The 23,450-nt window shown below is 38.9% G+C and overlaps 1 protein-coding gene across 2 annotated transcripts in view; it reads left to right on the top strand.

Moving 5' to 3' along the window:
* Positions 1-237: 237 nt before the first annotated feature.
* The window catches only part of Ncbp1 (nuclear cap binding protein subunit 1), a 37,101-nt gene continuing 13,888 nt past the window's right edge, over positions 238-23,450 (top strand). The window contains exons 1-12 of one of the 2 annotated variants that reach the window (XM_070010265.1): positions 238-474; positions 8,039-8,127; positions 9,386-9,486; positions 12,154-12,310; positions 14,530-14,637; positions 15,246-15,367; positions 17,036-17,105; positions 17,390-17,605; positions 19,079-19,176; positions 19,819-19,882; positions 21,609-21,719; positions 22,671-22,735. In XM_070010265.1, the coding sequence (XP_069866366.1) occupies positions 441-474; positions 8,039-8,127; positions 9,386-9,486; positions 12,154-12,310; positions 14,530-14,637; positions 15,246-15,367; positions 17,036-17,105; positions 17,390-17,605; positions 19,079-19,176; positions 19,819-19,882; positions 21,609-21,719; positions 22,671-22,735 (1,235 nt within the window). In that variant the 5' untranslated portion in view covers positions 238-440. Of the gene's footprint in view, positions 475-8,038; positions 8,128-9,385; positions 9,516-12,153; positions 12,311-14,529; positions 14,638-15,245; positions 15,368-17,035; positions 17,106-17,389; positions 17,606-19,078; positions 19,177-19,818; positions 19,883-21,608; positions 21,720-22,670; positions 22,736-23,450 lie in introns of those variants that run through there. The other variant, XM_070010257.1, reaches the window with a different exon arrangement.

Here is a 23,450-nt window from a genome sequence, read left to right on the forward strand (position 1 = left end):
AGGGCGGGGGGAAGTGGGCGGGCGCGGCGCGGCAGCGGGCCTCGCGCGGCTCGGGCTCCTCTCACCACCCGCTCTGGATCGCGGCCCGCAGGCTCTGGCTGGCTGGAGCGACGACGGCGTCTTCCGCGTGGCCCCGGAAGGACCCAGAGCGGAAGGCGGGAGGAGGAAGCAGCCGGCCGCGAAGGCAGCCTGAGGGGGCGGCGGCGTGCGGAGTCGGACGCGGGTAGCTCAGTGAAGTTGGCGACTGCGGCCCTCGGCCGCCCAGCCCAGCCGGCGACCTCTTCCTTCGAATTTCTCCGGGAGTCTCTCGGAGCGAGTGCGCTTGCGCGCCGGCCAGTCCGCGCGCCTTTCCGCGGTCCTCGCGCGCCGGGCGACCGGCAGCTCGACGGTTCCTGAGACGCTTCCCGCCTGCATCTCAGCCTTGGCTGTACACCGGCAGCATGTCGAGGCGGCGGCACAGCGACGAGAACGATGGTGAGCGCCCTCGGCCCGGCCGTCCTTGGCTGGGCGCTTTATGTCCTCGGGTCTCTAGGGACGCCTTTCTCCCTTCCTCCTCCCCCCACCCCCCGGGAGCGTGCGGGGAGCCCTGGAAGGTAAAAGGGGGATCGGTGCAGCGCGGGTGTGGCCGGGCGTCCTCTGGAAGTCCTCGATCTCACAGCCACCCTCAGTAGTTAGGAAAGAAGGGCTAGTGGGCCCCCATAGACAGGCCTGCCCCCCACCCCCAATTTGGTCTCCCAGGACCAAATAGCCCTGCACCGGCTAGCAGGGAATTGCCACCCTCCCCCCCACGTCTGTGCTGCCGCCTCTTAGTGTGAGTAACGGCGACCCAAAGCTACACCTCAAAAGCACTCTTGAGTTTGCCGAAGGAAAAGAACAAAGACATGACAGATCTCACGAATTGCAACCTGTCATCCGTTGATCCACTCTGTTTCAATCTTCAGGGAAAAAACTTTCGTCCCTCCTAAGAGGGCACTCAGAATCATGTTAAAATGTTAAGTTGGCCTTGAGCGTATTTCCTCGTTGGAAGAAAGACTGCTAGGAAACGAACCGGAGGTCAGAGGTTTTCGTGGATGATTGTGCTCATGGTGTTCTACCATAAAATCCAAGATTTTGCTAGTTTTAACAACAACTAAAAAAAAAGGTTATTTTACACCTCAGCATTACATTCACTCAAGATCACACATCCATATACAAGCGAGTGAAGCTTAGTGTGATTCTGTTAATATTTGAGAATATTACTCCTCAAAGAGAGTATTGTAGTAGTTGAGGTGAGACTTGGGAACCCAAGGGTTTAGGGTGTGTGTGTGTGTGTGCACCAAGGGTGTGTATGGTGTGTGTGTGTGTGTGTGTGCACCAAGGGTGTGTATGGTGTGTGTGTGTGTGTGTGTGTGCACCAAGGGTGTGTGTGGTGTGTGTGTGTGTGTGTACCCAAGGGTTTAGAAGGTGGATTTAGGGGGTGTGTGTGTGTGTGTACCCAAGGGTTTAGAAGGTGTGTGTGTGTGAGACTTGGGAACCCAAGGGTTTAGGGTGTGTGTGTGTGTGTGTGTACCCAAGGGTTTAGGGTGTGTGTGTGTGTGTGTACCCAAGGGTTTAGAAGGTGTGTGTGTGTGTACCCAAGGGTTTAGAAGGTGTGTGTGTGTGTGTGTACCCAAGGGTTTAGGGTGTGTGTGTGGTGTGTGCGTGCGTGTGTGTGCGTGCGTGTACGTGCGTGCGTGTGCGTGTGCGCGCGCGTGCACGTGCGCACATTGGTCCTAGGACTTGAATTCAGGGCCTGGCTGCTGTCCCTGAGCTTTTGTGCTCAAGACTAGAACTCTACCACTTGAGCCACACCTCCACTTCCAGCTTTTGGATTAATTGCAGAAAAAAGTGTTAAGGACTTTCCTGCCTGAGTTGGCCTTGAGCTGCCATCCTGAGATCTCAGCCCCCTGAGCATCTAGGATTATAGGCATGAGCCATTGCCTCCCTGTTCAGACCCTGTATTTTGTGATCTTTTCCAGGTTATATAACTTTTTTAAGCCTTAGTGTGTAACATATCTCACATATATATGTATGTTACATTACATATATATGCATATATATACATACATACATCACTAGTAGGGATGTTGTCTATTTTATTTTCTGTTAATATTTAGAGATGATAAACAGTGGCAACTGCCAACAGCATAAGAAAAAAATTTTTGGTGATACTGGGGCTTGATCTCAGGGCCTGTGCCAGGCATGTGCTCTGCTACTTAAGCCAACATTCCCAGGCCTTTTTCTGGTGTTTTTGCACTGTTCAATCTTAGATCTTTAACCTCTTACTACGCTTCTTGCTTAGGTGGAATCACACCATCTAACCACCTGATCACACCTGAAACCACTATGCCTGGCTTATTTGTTAAAATGAGATCTCACTCACATTTTGTTTTTTTGTTTTGTTTTTTTGGTCAGTCATGGGTCTTGAACTCTGGGCTTGGGTGCTATCCCTGCACTCTTCAGCTCAAGGCAAGCACTCTACCACTTGAGCCACAGCACCACTTCCGGTTTTCTAATGCTTTATTAAAGAGTCTCATGGACTTTGCTGCCTGGGCTGGCTTTGAACCACGATCCTCAGATCTCAGCCTCCTGAGTAGCTAGGATTACAGGCATGAGCCACCGGCACCTGGCTGATCTCACTAACATTTTGTCCACGCTGGCCTTGAACTGTGATCCTCCCAGTCAATCTTAAGTAGCTGGGGAGTGGGAGTATATATACCACCACGTGCAGCAAAACAAACATTTTAAGTTGGATAAATTTTTTCTTGGAATGTTGAAGTTAGAAATGGAGGCAGAATAGCATGTATTTCATTTTAACAAAAAGTACCAGATTTCTGATAAGGCTTAAAAGAATAGTCTAGCTTTCTCATCCAACACAGCTATCAGTGCCTAGGTAGACCAATGTGTAGGTGTAACTCCTCTGTATTTTTTTATTGTATTATTGTATTATTAACCATTTACTTATTTGTTTATTTTCTTGTGCTTTGTGTTTGACTAATCAAAGATGAATCTGCTTAAGTCCTCACTTGAATTTTAAAGAATTAGGTTCTTCACACTGACTTTATTCATACTTTTTTATCTTTACCTTTTTGGTGCTAGAGTTCAAACCCAGAGCCTTGCATATGCTAGGCAAGCACTCTACCACTGAACTATATCCACAACTCTTGCACTGAATCTCTATTTTAATTTTTGCTTTTGTTTTGCTTTAGGAGGCTTGCATAACTTTCTTGCAGTTGGCTTTATTTCTAAAGTTGGCAGCTATATCATTGTCTACTGGGTCTTGCTGCAGAACCTCAAAGTAAAGAAGACAAATGTAAAATAAGACATTCTTTAGGCAAAGTTTATTGTGACAGGTCATTAGTAGAAAGACATTTTATGTTCCTCTTTGAAAAGACCCAAATCTAGAAATATTGTAAATTTGAGTAATGATCAACTAGGGTTTAGTGTTCTGAATTAAATATTTTGGATGCTTTTTAGTCAATTAGTACCTTTTTTCCTCTTTTAGCCTGCTAACAGTACTTAAACTCAGGGTCTTGCACTCTCACTGAGTTTTTTGACTCAGACCTGGGTCTCTACTTTTGAACTATGCATCCAGTCCAGCCTTTTGCAGGTTGATTGTCAGGATAGAGTCTCTAGACTTTTCTACTTGGACTGACTTTGAACTAGCATTCTCAGAACTCCACTACCTAAATGGCTAGTATCATAGGCATAAGCCACTAGTATACCAGGCTAAGTAGCACAATCAGAGTCAAATAGATCTATTTGAGTGTTTCTGGATTACTATCAGTTCTTACCAATCACTTATTCTCTTAACCTTCCATATACTTGACTGTATGTAATCAGTTCTCTGTCGCTGCAGCCCTCCATCCCTGGATTCACTTGTGGTTGAGAGGTATTTGGGAGAAAAGGAATGACATCAGTATTGAACATGCATTCATTTTGGTTTTTTTGTTACTCTAAATAATACAATGTAACCTTTTGCATGGCATTTATATTGTGATACAATGTAATGACTATTTGCAGCAGCATTTATATTGTAATAGTTACTATAAGTAATTTAGAGATAGAGTTGCACATGTTATATGCATTTACTATAAATAAAAAACTTGAACATACCACAATTTTAGTGTCTGGGTGAGTAAGTTAAGGTGAATCAATGAGGACTTACCAAATAGTCTTCTAAGGTAGTAGTGGACAATATAAGGATAGTTACATTGTCCAGAGGTGAGCGGACTAATAGAATATATTATGTAGTCATAAGTACTGCAGAGAAAAAAATAAGTCAGGTAAAGGGTGTAGAGACCACTGTGAGGGAGCTAGGTAAAGACAAACTGAAGAAGGCATTGATTGGTCAAAGCCTTGCAAAACATGAGGGAGTGAGCTTTGTAGACAAAATATAGGGGATAGCTGTGGTTCAAACAAAGGAAACTACAAGCATAAGGATCTTAAGGCTACAGTGTTCCTATCATGCTCATAGAATAATGAGGTGGCCATTACTGTGAGTAAAGTGGAAGTTGTGGGAGATAAGAGTTTAAGAAGATCAAATTTTACAGGGTGATTTTAAAGCATTTCTTTGTTGATCATGGAGATGGGATTAAGAGACAATATCAGAATTCTTGTAGTCAGACTTAGATTGTACACAGTCTTCACCAAACCTCTAACTAGTCTCATTTAAGCTATTTAGAGTTAGGCCCTTATTTGGACTGTGATTGATTTATACTTAACAAGTATAGAAAAATTAAAGAACTGACAGTAGTTTCCAAAGTGATGATTTACTCTTAAATCAAAATACACTACTTTTCTTTCTGTTACTTTTTTCTCTTGCAGGTTTGGTTTTATTGTTTAATCTACTCTAATAAGGGTAAAGGAAATACTTCAGTGTATCTATTTAAAAGTAGGATTTGACTTATAGAGAGAAATTTATGGGTTTTAAATAGAGGCTTGCTTTGCACTTCTCTATACTGTTCTATGCCTCTATTCTGTATCAGTGAGATAGCAATATGTAACTTAGGTTGTAAAGCTTTTACATAGCTGTATTTTTAATATTAGATCTCTTCTTGGGTTTGGAGCTACTTTAGACATGTTTTCTTGGTGTATGTGAAATGTACATGAAATCAATTAATTAATTGAACAATAATCTTAATTAAGGTGTTGTATTCTACTTCCCTGTGATCTCATCCAGGTTCTCTTCCTGAATTCAATATCTTTTTACTGTCCATAAGTTCAGATTGTATCTGTAGTTAACCCTGCTTTATATTATCTCAAGTATCAGATGAGAATAAGCTATCTTTTAACAAGAACTCCTGGGAGTGTTTGGGGGTTAGCAAAGTAGATGAGCCAGAAAGAAGAGTGTTCACAAGGTTTAGAAAACAAGATCAAACAAGCAACAACGACCAAAAAACAAAACTACCTGTTCTCAGGCTGGTAATGTGGCTTAGTGGTAGAGTATTTGCCTAGCATGCATGAAGCCCGGTTCCATTCCTCAGTACCACATAAACAGAAAAAAAAACAGAAGAGGTACTGTGGCTTAAGTGGTAGAACACTAGCCTTGAGCATAGAGAGGCTCAGGGGCAGAGCCCAGGCCCTGAGTTCGAACCCCAGGACCAGCAAAACAAAGCAAAAAGCCTATTCTCATTAAGTGTCTGCTTTCACCTCTCCTCATCAAAATCTGACTAAAGAATATCATATATTATGTTTCCTACAACAGTATTATTCAACATCAATACTATTGACAGTTAAGGCTGGTCTGTTGGGTGGGAGATGTCCTGTGCAATATTGCATATCCAGCAGCTATCCTGTGCAATATTGCATATCCAGCAGCTATCCTGGCCAACACCCACTAGATGCCAACTACACTCTCCTAATCCTGAAAGCTAAAAATTGTCTCCAGCAATTACTAGATCCATTCCCAGTTGAGAACTGCTGTAGGAGAGGCCTATTTTAATGTCTTGACGTGAAGCTTATGTAAATATTGCATCAAATATGCATTTTTTTTCAGTGAATAGATCCAAAAAAAATGGTTCTTTGAGTAATAGATGTAGGTTACGTTTGATGTATACGTAAGAGTTAAGGTCACTGATTATGCTATGCCACACATGCCTGCAACTTTACACAGGCAGATAGCTCCAGGAACACAGTTCTTCTGTCCTGCTGCATGCATGTTACATACTTTTTATGGTGTTACCCATCAAAATTATATGTGGTGAATAGGCCAGATTATAATCGCAATTAAGGCGTTGTATAATCAAAGCACTGTATGTAGTGTTTTATAATAACTCCTGTAATCCTATCTGGATATCAGTAGGTTTTTTGTTGTTTTTTTGTTTGTTTGTTTGTTGTTTTTTCAACCTGGGTGCTGTCTCTGTCCTTTTGTGCTCAAGGCTAGCACTTTACCACTTTGAGCCACAGCTCCACTTCCAGTTTTCTGCTGGTTAATTGGAGATAAAAATCTCACAGACTTTCCTGCCCAGCTAGCTTCAAACCATGATCAACATATCTCAGCCATCCTGAGTAGCTAGGATTACAGGTGTGAGCCACCAGTGCCCAGCAGTAGATTGGTTTTATTTAGCTTAAGCTCATGTATAGATTGATTTTATTTAGCTTAAGTTCATATATAGAGAGTATTTCAGTTGTTGGGAGAAACTTTTAACCCCATACTTCAAATTGATCTCATATTTTATCCCAACTGCTCCTGAGGTAGCGATTGAGAGAATAGTGGCTTGAGACTAGCCCAGGCAAAACATTGAGATCCCCATCTCAACAAATGTCTGGATGTGGTGGTATGCCTGTTATTTCAGCTATGTAAGATACATAGGTAGAAGGATTGAAATCCAAGGCTAGCACTAAGCAAAAAGAGAAAATCCAAAAAATATCTAAAGCAAAAAAGGCTAAGGGATGTAGTTGAAGCCCTGAGTTTAAGCCCCAATACCTATTTTTTAAGACAAATATTGCATTTTATGGAAGCACATAATTTATTAAGCCAAATGTTCCAGAGATGAGTAGGATTATGAACTCTGTAAAAATTGTTCAATTCCACTAGCTATTTGGGTCTGAAGATTAAAGTTATATATAACTTACTACTATGTAAATATCCAGCTGCAGATTACAAGCATAGATAACAAACTTGCTTCCTTATCCACATGCTGTTCTACTAATCTAATTGTTGGAAAATTAAGCTGCATTAGGAGACTATTGCCAACATTGTGTGGCAATATCATGGTTTCATATATAACACTATTATTTTTTGGTATTTTAAGCCTTTAGGACTTTAGGTGGATCTGTTTTTAAACAGAATGGTAAGAGATCATTGACAGCAAGGGGAAGGTAAACAGAAGACTATTATTTGACATGGATTTGTAGCATATCTTCATTTAACTTGAATTAAGAAGACAATTGTTGGTAGAAAATTGTTAATTTTTTTTAATATATTAGGTTCTTTGAAAGTTTTTTAATGAGGCAGGATCAGTAATTATGCAGTTGTTATTCCATCATTAGATGCGTAAATTAGTGGCACTGTCAGATTTAGGAACAAGCAACTGAGGACCAGGAAAACTCAGAAGAATGGAAGTAACAATCCATGAGTGTTGTTAGCTTACCAATGTTTAGCATATGTCCAGCCTGTCCACAGAAATGGACAGAGCTGCTATATTCCATAGCTCTGTGGACACTATTATACAAAAATTTTACCTAACTAATGTTTCCTGGAGTTATTGATTATAGTGACTCTAGTATTGGTTAACATAGCCTACTCAGAAGTGGAGGATCATGATTTGAAGATAAGCCAAGCAAAGTTTGCCGAAGACCTCTATTTGAAAAATGATTGATATGGGGGTCAAGTGGTATAGTGCTCACTTAGCATCTTGAGGCCATGAATTCAATTCCCAATATTCTCTCTGCCTCAAAAGAAGGAATTGAGGATCATAGGTATCAATTCTGTGTAGAAAAGAGATTAAAAGTAAAATAAAATTTGTGATAGCAATCATCATGTAACAGGGGTTCTTTTTTTTTGTTACTGAAATAGGTGGACAGCCTCACAAAAGGAGAAAGACTTCTGATGCAAATAAAACTGAAGATCATTTGGAATCTTTAATATGCAAAGTAGGAGAAAAGGTATGCACTAAGGTCGCTTAGACAGCCATGAGTTAAGGGTGTGATTAACTGCTTTGGCTTATTTCTGGATGTTTTAAGTTTTAGACAGAGCCTGTATTATCATGCATCTGTATCCATCCCAAAGTGAATCACTTTAGGGGCTGGGAAGTTGGCTTAGTGGTAGAATGCTTGCCTTGCATGCATGAGGCCCTGGGTTTGATTCCTCAGCACCACATAAGCAGAAAAAGCTGGAAGTGGCACTGTGGCTCAAGTGGTAGAGTGCTAGCCCTGAGCTGAAGAGCTGAGGGACAACACCCAGGCCCAGAGTTCAGGCCCCACAACCGACTAAAAAAAAAAAAAAAGTGAATCACTTTAAAACTCCTGAGATGGGGGCTGGGAAGATGACTCAGTGGTAGAGCACTTGCCTTGCATGCATGAGGCCCTAGGTTCGATTCCTCACCACATAAGCAAAAAGGAAAAAGCCAGAAGTGGCACTGTGGCTCAAGTGGTAGAGCACTAGCATTGAGCTGAAGAGCTGAGGGACAGCGCCCAGGCCCAGAGTTCAGGCCCTGCGACTGGACCCAAAAAATAAATAAATAAAAATAAAACTCCTGAGATGCAGATAATTGAGATATTGTAATAATTTTCATGGATAAGCTTAGAATAGACCTAGAGAATAGTCTTCTCAGTTTATAAAAGACTTAAGCCTGTCCACTTGGATACTTGAGGTAATTTGCCTAGTCAAAAATAATAAATTAGTAAGGGTGATGGAAAATGCCTCATGGTACCTTCTCATTTCTTTTTTTTTTTTTTTTGTCAGTCATGGGGCTTGAACTCTGGGCTTGGGCACTGTCCCTACACTCTTCAGTTCAAGACGAGCACTCCACCACTTGAGCCACAACACTACTGCTGGTTTTTGAGTGGTTTATTGGAGATAAGAGTCTCACGGGCAAGGACTTTCCTGCCCGGGCTGGCTTTGAACCACAATCCTTAGATCTCAGCCTCCCGAGTAGCTAGGATTACAGGCGTGAGCCACCGGTGCCCAACTTTACCTTCTCATTTCTAATACTTAGTCTGCTTGAACTATTCATTTACTATGTTTAATTATTCACTTTTATGGAACATGTTTCTAAAGCCTAATAACTACTTGAGCTAATTTATCCCTTAATTGTCATAGTGCCTTATGTATATAACACCTTAATTTTTTTTATGGTTATTCAGAACTTTTAACTCATTAATTGCTGAGTACTTGACAGATTTGATGTGATGTCCTCTACAGAGTGCCTGCTCTTTGGAGAGCAACCTAGAAGGTTTGGCTGGTGTCTTAGAAGCTGATCTTCCTAACTACAAGAGCAAGATTTTAAGGCTTCTTTGTACAGTGTATGTATGCAAAAGATTTATGAATCCAGGTGATAATGTATTATCTACTCTTAAATGCTTTCAGAAATGTTCATAAGATGTGGTTTATAATCTATATGTCATTGACTTTGTTCTATCTGGAACTTTGGACAAATGAGTTAACTTTTGACCCGTTATGGAACTCTTGTTTTAATAATAAATGAGACCAAATTTATTTTCATTATTTTTTGTTTCTTAAAACTTTAAAATCATTTAAGTTGACATTGTATATGATTGTGTGCCAGTACTGGGGCTTGAACTCAGGGCCTCACGTTCACTTAACTTTTTTTCACTCAAGGCTGGTACTCTACCACTTGAGCCACTGTACATTTCCTGCTTATTGCTGGAAGATATGAGTCACATGGACTTTTCTACCTGATCTGACTTCGCACTGCAGTTCTCAGACCTAAGCCTCTTGGACCTTAGCCTTAGGATTATAAGTGAATCGCCAGTGCCCAGCATAAGTTGACTTTAAATAAGGAAGTAGATGTTTTCTCATTTAGTGATTTATTTTTAATCATTTATATTTAAATTTTTTTTGTTTTGTTCTGAGACTGACACTCAAAATTGGTACCTAATGCTTTCGCTCATTGGCTAGTGCTTGTACCAACTGAGCTGGGCTACCAACCCCTTACATGTAGTTTTAAACCCATGGTACCAAGCAAGTTTAAGACTGGCAAATCAAGAAATACTCATTTGTGAAAGACTAAAAGTGACTGAAAGCTATTAACAGTCATAATCTTTTTGTAAATTGGATCATCTATCTTTTTTTTCTTGTTTCTTTTTTTTTTTTGAGGTCGGTCGTGGGGCTTGAACTCTGGGCTTGGGTGCTGTCCCTGCGCTCTTCAGTTCAAGGAGAGCGCTCTACCGCTTGAGCCACAGCACCACTTCTGGTTTTCTACTGGTTTATTGGAGATAAGAGTCTCATGGACTTTCCTACCTGGGCTGGCTTTGAACTGCAATCCTCAGATCTCAGCCTCCTGAATAGCTAGTGTTACAGGCGTGAGCCACTGGCACCCGGCTTTTTCTTTTCGTGTGTGTGTGTGTGTGTGTGTGTGTGTGTGTGTGTGTGTGTGTGTGTGTGTGTGTGTGTGTGTGTGTGTGTGTGTGTGTGTGTGTGTGTGTGTGTGTGTGTGTGTCCGGTGTGTGTGTGTGTGTCCGGTGTGTGTGTGTGTGTCCGGTGTGTGTGTGTGTCCGGTGTGTGTGTGTGTCCGGTGTGTGTGTGTGTGTGTGTCCGGTGTGTGTCCGGTGTGTGTCATGGAACTTGAACTCAGAGCCTGGGCACTGTCTCTTAAGTTTTTTGCTCAAGACTGGAGCTCTACCACTTGATCCACACTTTTGGCTTTTGGTTAACTGGAGGAAAGAGTCTCATATACTTTGTTTTCTGGGCTGGCTTTCAACCTCAAATCTCAACCTCCTGAGTAGCTAGGATTATAGGCGTGAGCCTATATCCCACTCTTAAAATAATTGTTTAATGCTTACAGCCCACTTATGAAATTTATAAAAGTGAACATAAAGTGAAACTATCTGTGGATTTAATCTTAATTCTCTGTTTTCAGTTTTTAAAAGGAATTCAATTAATATTTAAGAATGCATATCCTTAGCCTAAAAATTATGAATAAAATAATTTTGCTATAGTTACCCATAAGACACCTGTTTGACACCATATTTGTTTGCTTAAGTCTGGACTGATAGTACTTGGCGGTGCTCTATTTTAGTGTTTGCTTTGGGGAGCACTTAGGTATTTTCTTTGAAGACTTAAGTTGTCTCCAATATTCTGTGAGGAAAGCACACAAAGTATAAGAATATTCTTTCTCCATTGAGCTAATTTCTTAAAGCTGCCTAAATTAAGAAGTAATAAATACTTTTTCCTCTTCAAATTTAATGAAATTAGGGGCTGGGAAGGTGGCTCAGTGGCAGAGTACTTGCCTTGCATGCATGAGGCCCTGGGTTCGGTTCCTCAGCACCACATAAGCAGAAAAAGCTGGAAGTGGCGCTGTGGCTCAAGTGGTAGAGCGCTAGCCTTGAGCTGAAGAGCTGAGGGACAGCGCCCAGGCCCACAGTTCAGGCCCCATGTCCAGCAAAAAAAAAAAAAAAAAAAAAATTAATGAAATTAATACGCCAGGAATTACAGTATGAGATATAACCAATTCTTAATTTAAAAATGTCATGTTAAGAATTCTGATGGGAATTTAGTTAAAACAGAATTAAAGTTCTTCATCTTTCCTAAGCTACTAGAATTGTATTTTTCAAAGTAGAATTTTAGTCCCATAACATTTGGTTAGCTAAGTTTAGAAACTAAAAATAGTCTGTTCCTCCTTAATCATGCAACTTTAAAGACTCTTGTTTCACTGGGCAGTTCTAGATACTTTACCATGGAAACCATTTTCTACAGAAATGCTATTCCACTAAGTACATATGCAGAAAAACTCTTCCAACATAGCTTATTTCAGTGGGATAACCTCATAATTAAAGTACTTTCTTTCAGATTAACTAAAAAAGTAATATTGTTGCAAAGTTAATGGATGAAAGTAATCTTGTTGCAAAGTTAATGGATGATAAAAGGCTTATATAAAATCCAGCAACTTAACATAATGCTATTGTTTGGGTTTGTTTTTTTTCCTGTTCTTGCACGGGTCCTCAAATCAGTGCGCGCCTACTACCTGAGAAGTTGACAATTTATACAACTTTAGTTGGACTGCTGAATGCTAGGAATTACAACCTCGGTGGAGAATTTGTAGAAGCAATGATTCGTCAACTTAAAGAGTCGTTGAAAGCAAACAATTACAATGAAGCTGTCTATTTGGTGAGATACTATTACCAAATAACTGGTAACAGTTATTATTTTCTGTGTATTATGACAGTGTTAGAATGGAAGGGAAAATGTTGCCCTACAACCAATTTATCCTCTATCTTGAGGTAAGATCCTCTACTTCCCCAGTAATTGCTCTTTGCAAAGCATTCTAAGTACTAAATAGTTCATTACCTATACAATCTAGTTGCTTGTTTTTACTCAGAATCCTAGCCTACCTTCCTGCAACATGTGGTTCTTTTTATGTATCTTTGTTTCTATAGAAGATCTCCTATCACCCATATCTTTTATTATTCAGTTTGAGGTTTGAACTCAGGGCCTTTTTTTAAGTTCCTAAGCAATGTATTTATACCTCCTTTTCATCTTTCTTCTTCCCATCTTGTCACAGAGCCCCTGTGCATTGAGTAACCCATCTAGAACTCCTGAGTGTCAATTTTTGTCTTCCATTTGCCTGCTTAGGTCTGTAGCATAGCTCATAGTTCAAGCTTTCCTTGTGCAGTTGTTTTATTTATTTGGGTTTGGTTTGTTTTTATTGTTTTTGGGAGTACCAGGGTTTGGACTCTGAGCCATGTGCTTGCTGAGCTGGCTCTCTCACTTGAGCCCTGCCCTTAAGCATTTTTAGATTTAGTTACATTTCAGTCTTGTTTTTATGCTTGGTATGCCTGGACATTCTACTGTTCTCCTTTTATGCTTCCTGGGTAGCTGGGATGACAGGCATGTATTACCACATCCAGCTTTCATTGGTTGAGGTACAGGTAGGGAATCTTCAGTCCACAATTCCTTTCCATTGTTTATAGTAGGTGGCCTTAAAAACCTGATGAACAAAATGATTCAATTGCTTGCAGGAAGTGAATATTAGAACTTTTTATTTGTCTTGAATAGAAATAGAATTAAGGCCTACCAATAGTACTTAGTATATAGTGTTAGTGAAACATCCATACGTTGAGGATATATGAACACATTTTTATTAGTAAACAGAAAAGTTTTGGTGCAGAACAAGCTATAGGATTAAATTTTTCACCCTTTATTATTTCCCCAGTCAGTTCCTACTTGCCATATGCCCTCTACTTGGAATGCCTTCCTTGCTCACCACTTTAGTATTTCACTCAGCTTTTATGGCCTAGCCCACTAGTTAATTCCTTTATGTTTTCCCCTTGTCACTGTCACTTTTTTTTTTTTCCATTTAGAAGGAATTTTATTGAGCTTGAAATCAGAAAACAACAATCACCAATAGTTTCTTTGATGCCTTTCCTGATTCTGATTCAGTATTTCACTTTAGATTTCTATTAAGGTATATTCAATCAAAAGATCTATAATAAGATGTTTCTATATGACCTTGATGTGTTTGCAGAAGACCTGGATAATGGTAGAAAACCAGGATAACAGCTAAAGACAAAGGCTCTAACATTAAAAAGACATTTTTGTAAATCTGCTTTTCCTATATGACTTTGGGTAGGCCTATGACTTAATCTTTGTCACCTGTGCTGGGCCTGTAGTTAGCTCTAGTAGACATTTACTTATTTCCTTAACCATTTTATAGGGCCCCCACCAGTTTTTTTCAGCATTCCAGTTTCTCCACCTAGTCAGGGTGGAATGGTTTCCCATTGTAACTAATTTGTATTGGGTACATTTTTATTTACCTTTTAATGCAGAGTCATATGTTTGTGTTAATATCTACTTGTCCCAATAAACTATGGGTCCCCTAAAATAGGCCCTTTAATAGTACTCACTTAGCCCTAGCACACAAAGGGCACTCTCTTCCATAATTTCCATATCTGTACTTGAGTGAAAATTATTCACAGCCAACCAGAAAAATCAACCTATGTAAGTAGAATGTTTTACAGTCTGGGTTCATAATGTAGCATATCATGGACATTCATAAATTCAAATCCCTGTTTATCACAGGACCCCAGTCCTGTCTGCCTGCTGGGCTCTTGAAGCCGAAGAACATCCTTACTTATAAATAACCAAGTGACTATGGCTGTGTTCCACTAAAAGTTTACTTACGGCCGCTTGATTTTTTTTCTTTTTAAATAGGCACTAAAAATTTTAAAACTATTATTGGTTCACAAGTTATATAATGAGATAGGCAGTGAGTTTAATTTAGACCTTGGGCCCTAGTGCTATGGACCACGATTAAACTATGTAAGATTGCTTATTTTGTAATTAGTATGAAAGACGTTAAAATTTAATAGCAGAAACTGTCCCAACAGGTTCGTTTTTTATCTGATCTTGTGAATTGTCATGTGATCGCTGCCCCATCAATGGTTGCTATGTTTGAGAATTTTGTAAGTGTAACTCAGGAAGAAGATGTTCCTCAGGTAAGATCATCCTTTATGGGGCTGGGAAGGTGGCTCAGTGGAAGAATGCTTGCCTTGCCTGCGTGAGGCCCTGGATTCTATTCCTCAGCACCACATAAGCAGAAAAAGCTGGAAGTGGTGTTGTGGTTCAAGTGGTAGAGCTGAAGAGCTGAGGGACAGTGCTCAGGCCCCATGACCAACCAAAAAAAAAAAAAGATCAGCAGCAGCAACTCTTTAGCAGTAAACAAAAAAAAATAGATTATCATATTCTAAGTACATAATATTTAAATAATAAGCTGGCATGCGGGTGGGCTGTTTGAATTCAAATGATTCTGTGGAATAAGATTACGACCAATTTAGAATGCTCTAAATTAATCAGATGTGATACTTAAGCCTTCTTAAATAGCTTACATAGGATTTTATTTAAGATTAAAACATGGAGTTGAAGGTATAGATCAATGATAGATCAATGATAGAACATTTGCCTAGTAAGTGCAAGGCCCTCAGTTTGGTTCTCAGTACTACAAATGAATGAATGAATGAACAAAGAATTAATGAATAGAAAAGAGGGAGAGGGGAGGAAAGGGGAAAATTAAATATTTTAAGCTAACATTTTAAAAACTCTTTAGGTACGACGAGATTGGTATGTGTATGCATTTCTGTCATCTTTGCCCTGGGTTGGAAAAGAGTTGTATGAAAAGAAAGATGCAGAGATGGACCGCATCTTTGCCAACACTGAAAGCTATCTAAAGTAAGTGCACAGCTCATAGTATGCTTTATTGTGTAAAGGATAGCTTACTGATGTGCTAAATGTGTTGTATTTTATCTGTTAGCAATAAATACCTTTTGGGTTCATTTTTCTAAAATGCAGTAACATTCTTGTTCTGTAGATAATTCATTCTCTTACTATTATAACTCACTGAGAACTCAAGTAGACAAGTATATTTATGCAAAAAGTTAGTAATTAGTGCAAAAAAGTTGTAATGTAGTTTCTGTTAAGCCAGTTTTATATGATTTATACAAAAGACATGAATTACCCTACTATAATAGTTCCTCTAATATTAGTATTTGGTACTAGAATTACTAGTGATACTTGAAATGCTCAAACCCCAGTCCCTAGACCTGGTGAATTTCATGGGAAGAGAGGTTTAGGCATCTCTTACTAATTCATTCTATAGTAGAGAATCATGGCCCTAATACATACACTTCTCTCATTATAAGTTAATCTTAAATACAACAGCAGTACTACTTCCATACCAATGCTTGTTTTAACATTTTAGATGTTATACAAACAGTAGGTCTTGTTAGTAAGCGTATGATTAACCATCTAACAGCATGATAATGTGTCCATTGCCACTTTTAAGTTTCAGGTTGGTTTTGTTATACCACTTTCTATCAATAGATACTTCTTTGGGTACTGCTTATCTTTGCTTTGTTGGTTGCATATCAAGTTAAAAGAAGTCTAAAGATAAGAATCTTTCACATATTTGTATACATACATATATTTGTACTTATGTGTTTCTACTTTCTAATACAGATATACAACTTCTTTACTTGCTTCTTTTTGCTGTAACTTCGATTTGTTATATGAAAGTTTATAGATCTACCTAGTTTTCCAGCAGCATGGCATTCCATGGTTTTAATATGTCATCATTTTGATTTTTTGGCAGAACTGGAGTTTAAACTCAGCCCTTCATTTTGCTAAACAGAACTACCACTTGAAGCATACTCTCAGCCCTTTTTTGCTTTTATTTTTTAATAGGGTCTTGAGTGTATTCCTGGGCTAGCCTCGACCTCCTTTTTTGTTTTCTGCACAGCTGGGTTAGATGACAGGTGTCCACCAACATACCCAGGTGTTAATTGGTCAAGATGGGGGTCTCCCCATAATTTGTTACCTAGGCTAGCCTCAAACTGCGATCCTCCCAATCTCTGCCACCCAAGTAGTTAGGATTACAGTTATAAGCCAATGGACCCACCTAATATGCCATGATTTCTATACCTGGACCTTTGTTAGCCACATTGAAATTATTTCAGTCTTTGTTACTATAGACCATCTGTCAGTGAATATTCTTGTATGACTGTCTTCAAGAATATGTGCAAATATATTTATGGGGACTGTGCATTCTTAGAAATAACATTGTTGGGTTGAAGATTCTGGTCAGTTAAAATTAGTCAAATTGCCTTCAAAAGGATTATGTTCTTCCGAAGATTTTTATACCCTTTAACGCTTATGCCTGCAGTATAAGACTGCCACTTTGCCTGTATTTTGATAATACATTGCACCTTATCAAAAATACTGTTACTTGCTAATCTGATAGGTAAAAATGTTATTTTATTGCTTTAATTTGCATTGTATCAATTATGAAAAACTACGTTTTTTCATGTTTTTTAAAGTGGAGATTTTTATTTTTAACCTTAGAAGGCGCCAGAAGACACATGTGCCCATGTTGCAAGTATGGACTGCTGATAAGCCACACCCACAAGAAGAGGTAAATTGGTTTCAACTCCTCAGAGCCCTCTGCATGCAGAGGGTATTTAGTAAATGCTAGAATGTAACTGAAACAGTCCCTGTTCTGTGGATTCCAGCTAATACCCATTTTGAAAAATAAAAAGAGTTAACTCTAAACCTACTACATTAAACAAGTGATTATATAAACACTTAGTGCAGTACCTTTGTATCACATGTAACTTTAGTTACTTTTATGTTCTGTGTTTTGGACTTGTCTAGTCAAAATGATATTTATATTAATTACTAAAAAAATCTGTTTTTTAGTATTTAGATTGCCTGTGGGCCCAGATTCAGAAATTGAAAAAGGATCGCTGGCAGGAACGGCACATCCTAAGACCTTATCTTGCCTTTGACAGCATCCTCTGTGAAGCACTACAGCATAATCTGCCTCCTTTCACACCGCCTCCTCACACTGAAGATTCAGTGTACCCGATGCCCAGGGTCATCTTCAGAATGTTTGATTACACAGATGATCCTGAGGTACATGACCAACTAACTATAAATTCCTGGAAAGGGGATCTGTGTTGCATTGTATTGTGCTTTAACCTGTTGCAGTTTGTCTGAGAAATTTTTTGTTTTTTTGTTTGTTTGTATGTTTGTTTGTTTGCTTTTCAAGACAGGGTCTTAGTGTAGTCCAGGCTGGCCTAGAATCCATTCTTCTGCACTCCTCTTGAGTGCAGAGATTACAGGGTCACCATCACATTCCCAGCTCTGAGATACCTTTTAAGTTTTAGTTAGTTTTTAATGTAGTAAAATAGATGGATGATAGATGGCAATGAAGTTTGCTCTTTTTTGGGGGGGGGAGGGTCCTGAACTGACTTTGAATCTTGACCCTCATATTTCGGCCTCCTGAACAGCTAGGATTACAGGCATGACCCAATGGGTCCTGGTTTGAAGTTTGCTTTTTAATTAATGGTATCATCCCATTATACAAGAAATTACATTTAGCATATGTACATAGACTTGAGCCCAGCATAATATACAGATCAAGAGCATAGGTTTTTGTTGTTGTTGTTGTTGTTGTTTTGGTCCTGTTGTGGGGCCTGAACTCTGGGCCTGGGAGCTGTCCCTCAGCTCTTCAGCTCAAGGCTAGCGCTCTACCACTTGAGTAACAGCGCCACTTCCGGCTTTTTTTCTTTTTGCTATGTGGTACTGAGGAATCGAACCCAGGGCCTCATGCATGCAAGGCAAGCGCTCTACCACTGAGTCATCTTCCCAGCCCAAGAGCATAGGTTTGAGAGTCAGATTGGATTGTGTCTTAAACCTCAGTTACCCAAATTCTATCTGATCTTGGTTTTTTTTGTTGTTGTTGTTTTGTTTTCTTTTGTTTTGTTTTGGTCCGGTCGTGGGGCCTGAACTCTGGGCCTGGACACTGTCCCTCAGCTCTTCAGCTTAAGGCTAGCACTCTACTACTTGAGCCACAGCGCCACTTCCGGTTTGTTTTTCTTTTTTGCTTATGTGGTGCTGAGGAATCGAACCCAGGGCCTCATGCATGCAAGGCAAGCGCTCTACCCCAGAGCCAACTTCCCAGTCCCTTGAGTGAGTTATTTAACTGTGTCTCAGTTTCCCTATAGGAATAATAATGGCATGTATAATGTATCTCATTATATTAGATTAAATTATCAACATATAAAGGTACAGAACAATGTCTGACATTAATACTCAATAATTTTAGCCCTTTTTATCTTTTTTAGAGGTGGTACTGAGGTTTGAATTCAGGGTCTCACACCTGCTAGCAAGTGCTCTACCACTTGAGACACTTTACCAGCATTGGCTATTTACAAGTTATTCTTTTTATACCTGGACCAGCCAAGACTACAGTCCTCCTATATGCTTCCCTGCCTTTACTTGGGTTACAAGCCCATTCCTCATTATTGGTTGAGATATTGTAAACGTTTTCCTGGAAAATCTGTTTGTAGGCCTCTGTATGTGTACATTTGGATTTCTTTTCAGGGTCCTGTTATGCCAGGGAGTCATTCAGTGGAAAGGTTTGTTATAGAAGAGAATCTCCACTGCATCATTAAGTCCCACTGGAAAGAAAGGCAGACTTGGTAAGATTCTATCCATGGTACTTTCAGAAGGAAAAATGTTTTGATGATTTGGTAAGGCAGAATGTGTGCTAATAGTATAAGATAGTAATTCCATCCTCCGGGCTTCCTATCTTGCCAAAAGCAATCTCTGAAACACTTGCTTTTCCTTTCTTGAGGCTCCTCACTGTCATGTAGTACTCTGTTGGATGTTTATAATAATGTGTATATGGGTGCTACCTAGACTATGTGACTATTTGCCATATGATCTTGGAAAACATTAATGACAAACTATTTTTAGTTTTGATGTTATGCTAATACGTGCACACTAGAGGTTTTAATCTGTTTTCTATGCATTTAGACATCCAAGTGTTGGATGAGTTTATTTTCAATAAACTTTTGAGAAATATTTTGTTTAGGTTTTAAAATGGAAAAGAATGTAGTATTTTGGGTGTAGACCATCTTATTTAGTTAGGTCTGAATATGTTGCCTTAGTATTATTTAGTATTGTTTAGTATTGTTTTTGAGTTGGGGAAGACTTGATTCATCAGTTTAAATAACCAAAATCTACAACATTTAGCAAAGCTATCCTTTCCTTACATCTAAATACATTGCTTTGGAAATTGAATTCTTGTGTCTTAATACCGACTGAAAAATTTTTCATAGTGCTGCAAAGCTCCTGAGCTACCCAGGAAAGAGTAAGATCCCCTTGAACTACCACATAGTGGAGGTATGATTTCATACATGTTTCAGAATTTCTGAATCTTTCTATTGGCTTTAAAGCATATTTTTGTGTTTTATTTTGTTTTGTGGGATAGCTACTTGACAATAAAGAAGCAAAGAAATTGTCAGTTGGGAGTTGTGTTAGTCATTTATTTTGTTTTTAATTTTTTATTATTATAAAGGTGATGTAGAGTTAGATAAGTCAGATAAAGAATACATTTCTTTTTTGACAGTGTCACTCCTTCCCTTGCTCTCTCCCAGTTTCTCCCTCCCATCCTCACCTTTTAGCTATTTATTAATAATTTTTGTAGACCCTAGGAAAGAGTAAGTTGAGACTTGTAGTCAAGTAGAATTTTAAGTTGCCTATTAATTATTTCTTTAGTATTCCTTCATGTACAGGTAGTTACTGTAGATAACTTAACCTCTGTCCCTGAAATTTAACCTCTGTCCCTTTCAGAGGTAACATTCTATTTAACAGATGTAAAAATGGTTTAAATACCCTAAAACATTTTATTACTGTAGGATGATAACATAACTAATTGGCTTCCAATTACCATCTCATACCTGAAGAGTTAATCTCAGCCAGCACCGATGGCTCACACCTGTAAACCTAGCTACTCAGGAAATCTGAGGATCTGGGTTCAAAGGCCAGGAAAGTCTGAGACTCTTATCTCCAGTTAAATCACCAAAAAGGCTGGAAATGGTACTCTGGCTCAAGTGGTAGAGTGCTAGACTTGAGTAAAAAGAGCTCAGGGACAGTACCCAGGCCTCAGAGTTTAAACCTCAGAACTGGCCAAAAAAAAAAAGTAAAAAAAGTCAATCTCTTGTAAAACTGGGTAGATTACCCTTACTTACTCCTAGAATAATGAGTGGCTTATTCCAAGAAACAAGTGCTTTTGAAATAGGAAGACTAGCCAGGCACTCTCGCCTGTAATCGTAGCTACTCAGAGGCTGAGATCTGAGGATCACGGTTCAAAGCCAGCCCTGGCAGGAAAGTTCCTGAGACTCTAATCTCCAATAAACCGGAAGTGGCCCTCTATCTCAAGTGGTAGAGCGCTTGCCTTGAGCTGAAGAGCTGAGGGATAATGCCCAAGCCCAGAGTTCAAGACCCAAGACCGACCAAAAAAAAAAAAAAAAGAAATAGGAAAACTAAAGGTGCTTTGTCCCTTTACTTTTTATGCAAGAGAATGACACTAGTAGAGGTAGTGTAGTACCTTGATAGCATAGTAACTAGAAGAAATTGTGTCTGCATAAAGAGATTACACTTAACAGACTGTTAACTGCACTGTTTCTTTATGTCATTCCTGAAACAGAACATCATAATGTGTTATTCAACATTTACTCATACCTTGTTTTTTTTTAATATTACATATATCCTCTTATAAAACTTGAGAGAATGTGCTTCAACTGTGAATTTGGCTCACTGATATATCAGCTAAAATGCAAAATTTATTATACGTATACACACATATACATACATATGTACATATATTTGTATATATAATTTGTTTGAGGTGGGATCTTGCTTATATGCTCTTACTTGATTGAGTTACAGAAAGAAAAAGATTTCCATGTGGTATTCAATTGTGTTTGAAAGCTTAATTTTCAAGATGAAAAGGTCATTCTTTTTCATTGAAATGTCATGGAGTTTAGGTTTGTGATGTTTAGGTCTCTGATGCTAGAGATGCAGAGATAGCAGAGGAGCTGAGTTCTGACTCATGGTTGCCTTGTAGGTGATCTTCGCAGAGCTGTTCCAGCTCCCAGCGCCCCCTCACATCGATGTGATGTACACTACACTGCTCATAGAGCTGTGCAAACTGCAGCCTGGCTCTCTCCCTCAAGTTGTATCCTTTCTTTTGTTTTGACATTCTTTGGCCTGACTTTGCATTTAGTATTTCAGCTGGCTTTTCTCAATTTTGTCTTTTATTCCACTGGGTTGTAAGTTTTAGCTAGGGCGGTTCTGCTATGCTTAGTTTAGATGGTCAACAATTTCATTCGAATTAAGCAGTAAACTGATATGCATGTTGTAAAGTTTAATACATGTAGCATGTTATACTTCTGTCATGAAATAAAATTTATTTCCATGCTTTAGAAGTTCTTTATCCTCCCCAGTAGGATACCCCTACTTCCATCTGCTTGCTAATTATTCTGACATAGGATAACTATTACCTTGCCCTTTTTTTATTGTTTCTTTGCATCTTGTTTTTACATTGCTAGAGTTTTAATCATGGACTTGAACTTGCTAGGCAGGCACTCTACCACTTGAGCCATGTCCTCAGCCCTTCTTTGCTGTAGTTATATTCAGATAGGTTCTTGCAGTATGCCTTAGGCCAGCCTCAAACAGTGATCCTCCTACTTATGGCCTCTTAGGCCATAGGCATGCACTAGCATACCTAGTTTGTTGAAATGAGGACTCGTTAACTTTTGCCCAGGCTGGCTTCAAACTATGTATAATCTTTCCAATTTCTATCTCCCAAGTTTCTGGGATTATAGGTGGAAATAACCTAATGACAGCAGACTAATGGATGCTTGAGAAGGGTAGAATAGGAGAAAAGGAAATGGATTACAGAGGTACATGGGAAATACTAGCGGTGGCAAAAATGATGTATGGATTCCATGAGAGAGATACATACACATACATATACAAATCCAATTTTACTTTACATGACTTAATTACATGAAAATATGCTTAAGGTTATTAATTGTTGTTTTATTACAGAAAGTATTCTGTAATACGACTTACTTTGAATTTGAAGGAGGGTGAAGAATAATTTTCCTTACCTTTAAACTTCCAGCTTGCACAAGCAACTGAAATGTTATACATGCGTCTGGACACAATGAGTACCACTTGTGTGGACAGGTGTGGTCATTGCTTATTTCTATATTAAGTCATAATAGCTTCTCTTCTTTGTTCTTTATAATCCAATGAAGATACTTAATTTAACAAAATAACCTTTTATAATAACAAAACTCATACTTTTTCAGTCTTATATTTCAATATGAGATGATACCCATACTGTAGTTTTCTTTAATTCATTTATTGTTTAGTTGTTTATTTCTTTAATATAGTTATCTTTTCCTTCTTTAAGTATCAGCTTTTAAAATAGGTTTTATGATGGCCCCTATGTTGAAGGAGAATCAGAGTCTATTACCATGTACCTAGTATATATAAACATTTTTAAGAGATAATATCTGCTTTTTAAAGTAATTGCATAGAAGTCTTTAGTGCATTTGTGAGGAAATGGGCATAGTGTGATAAGAAATTAGACTGGCTCTGCCATCTGTAAAGCATTCCTAAATGTTTTATCTGAAATTTCTTTTTCTTTCCTCCATTCTATCATCAGATATTTGGGGAAAATAATATATTCCTTGAACGTTGTGAATGTTTATGCTAGCACAAAATAAATGTACAAAACGTGTCTTTTACTTACTTAAAAAGAATATAAGGTAACACTGTGAGTAGTAGTAAAACATGGGACTGTTGAAGATGAGTTTGCATGTTCAGAGGTAAAAGAGTAAGTGGCAGGAGACAACAGCTATAGGTGATAGTGCATGGTGTGTGTTCATGCATTCCT

Source organism: Dipodomys merriami, unplaced genomic scaffold (genome assembly GCF_024711535.1).
Source record: "Dipodomys merriami isolate MVZ:Mamm:240054 unplaced genomic scaffold, mDipMer1.0.p SCAF_11, whole genome shotgun sequence".
NCBI lineage: Eukaryota > Metazoa > Chordata > Mammalia > Rodentia > Heteromyidae > Dipodomys > Dipodomys merriami.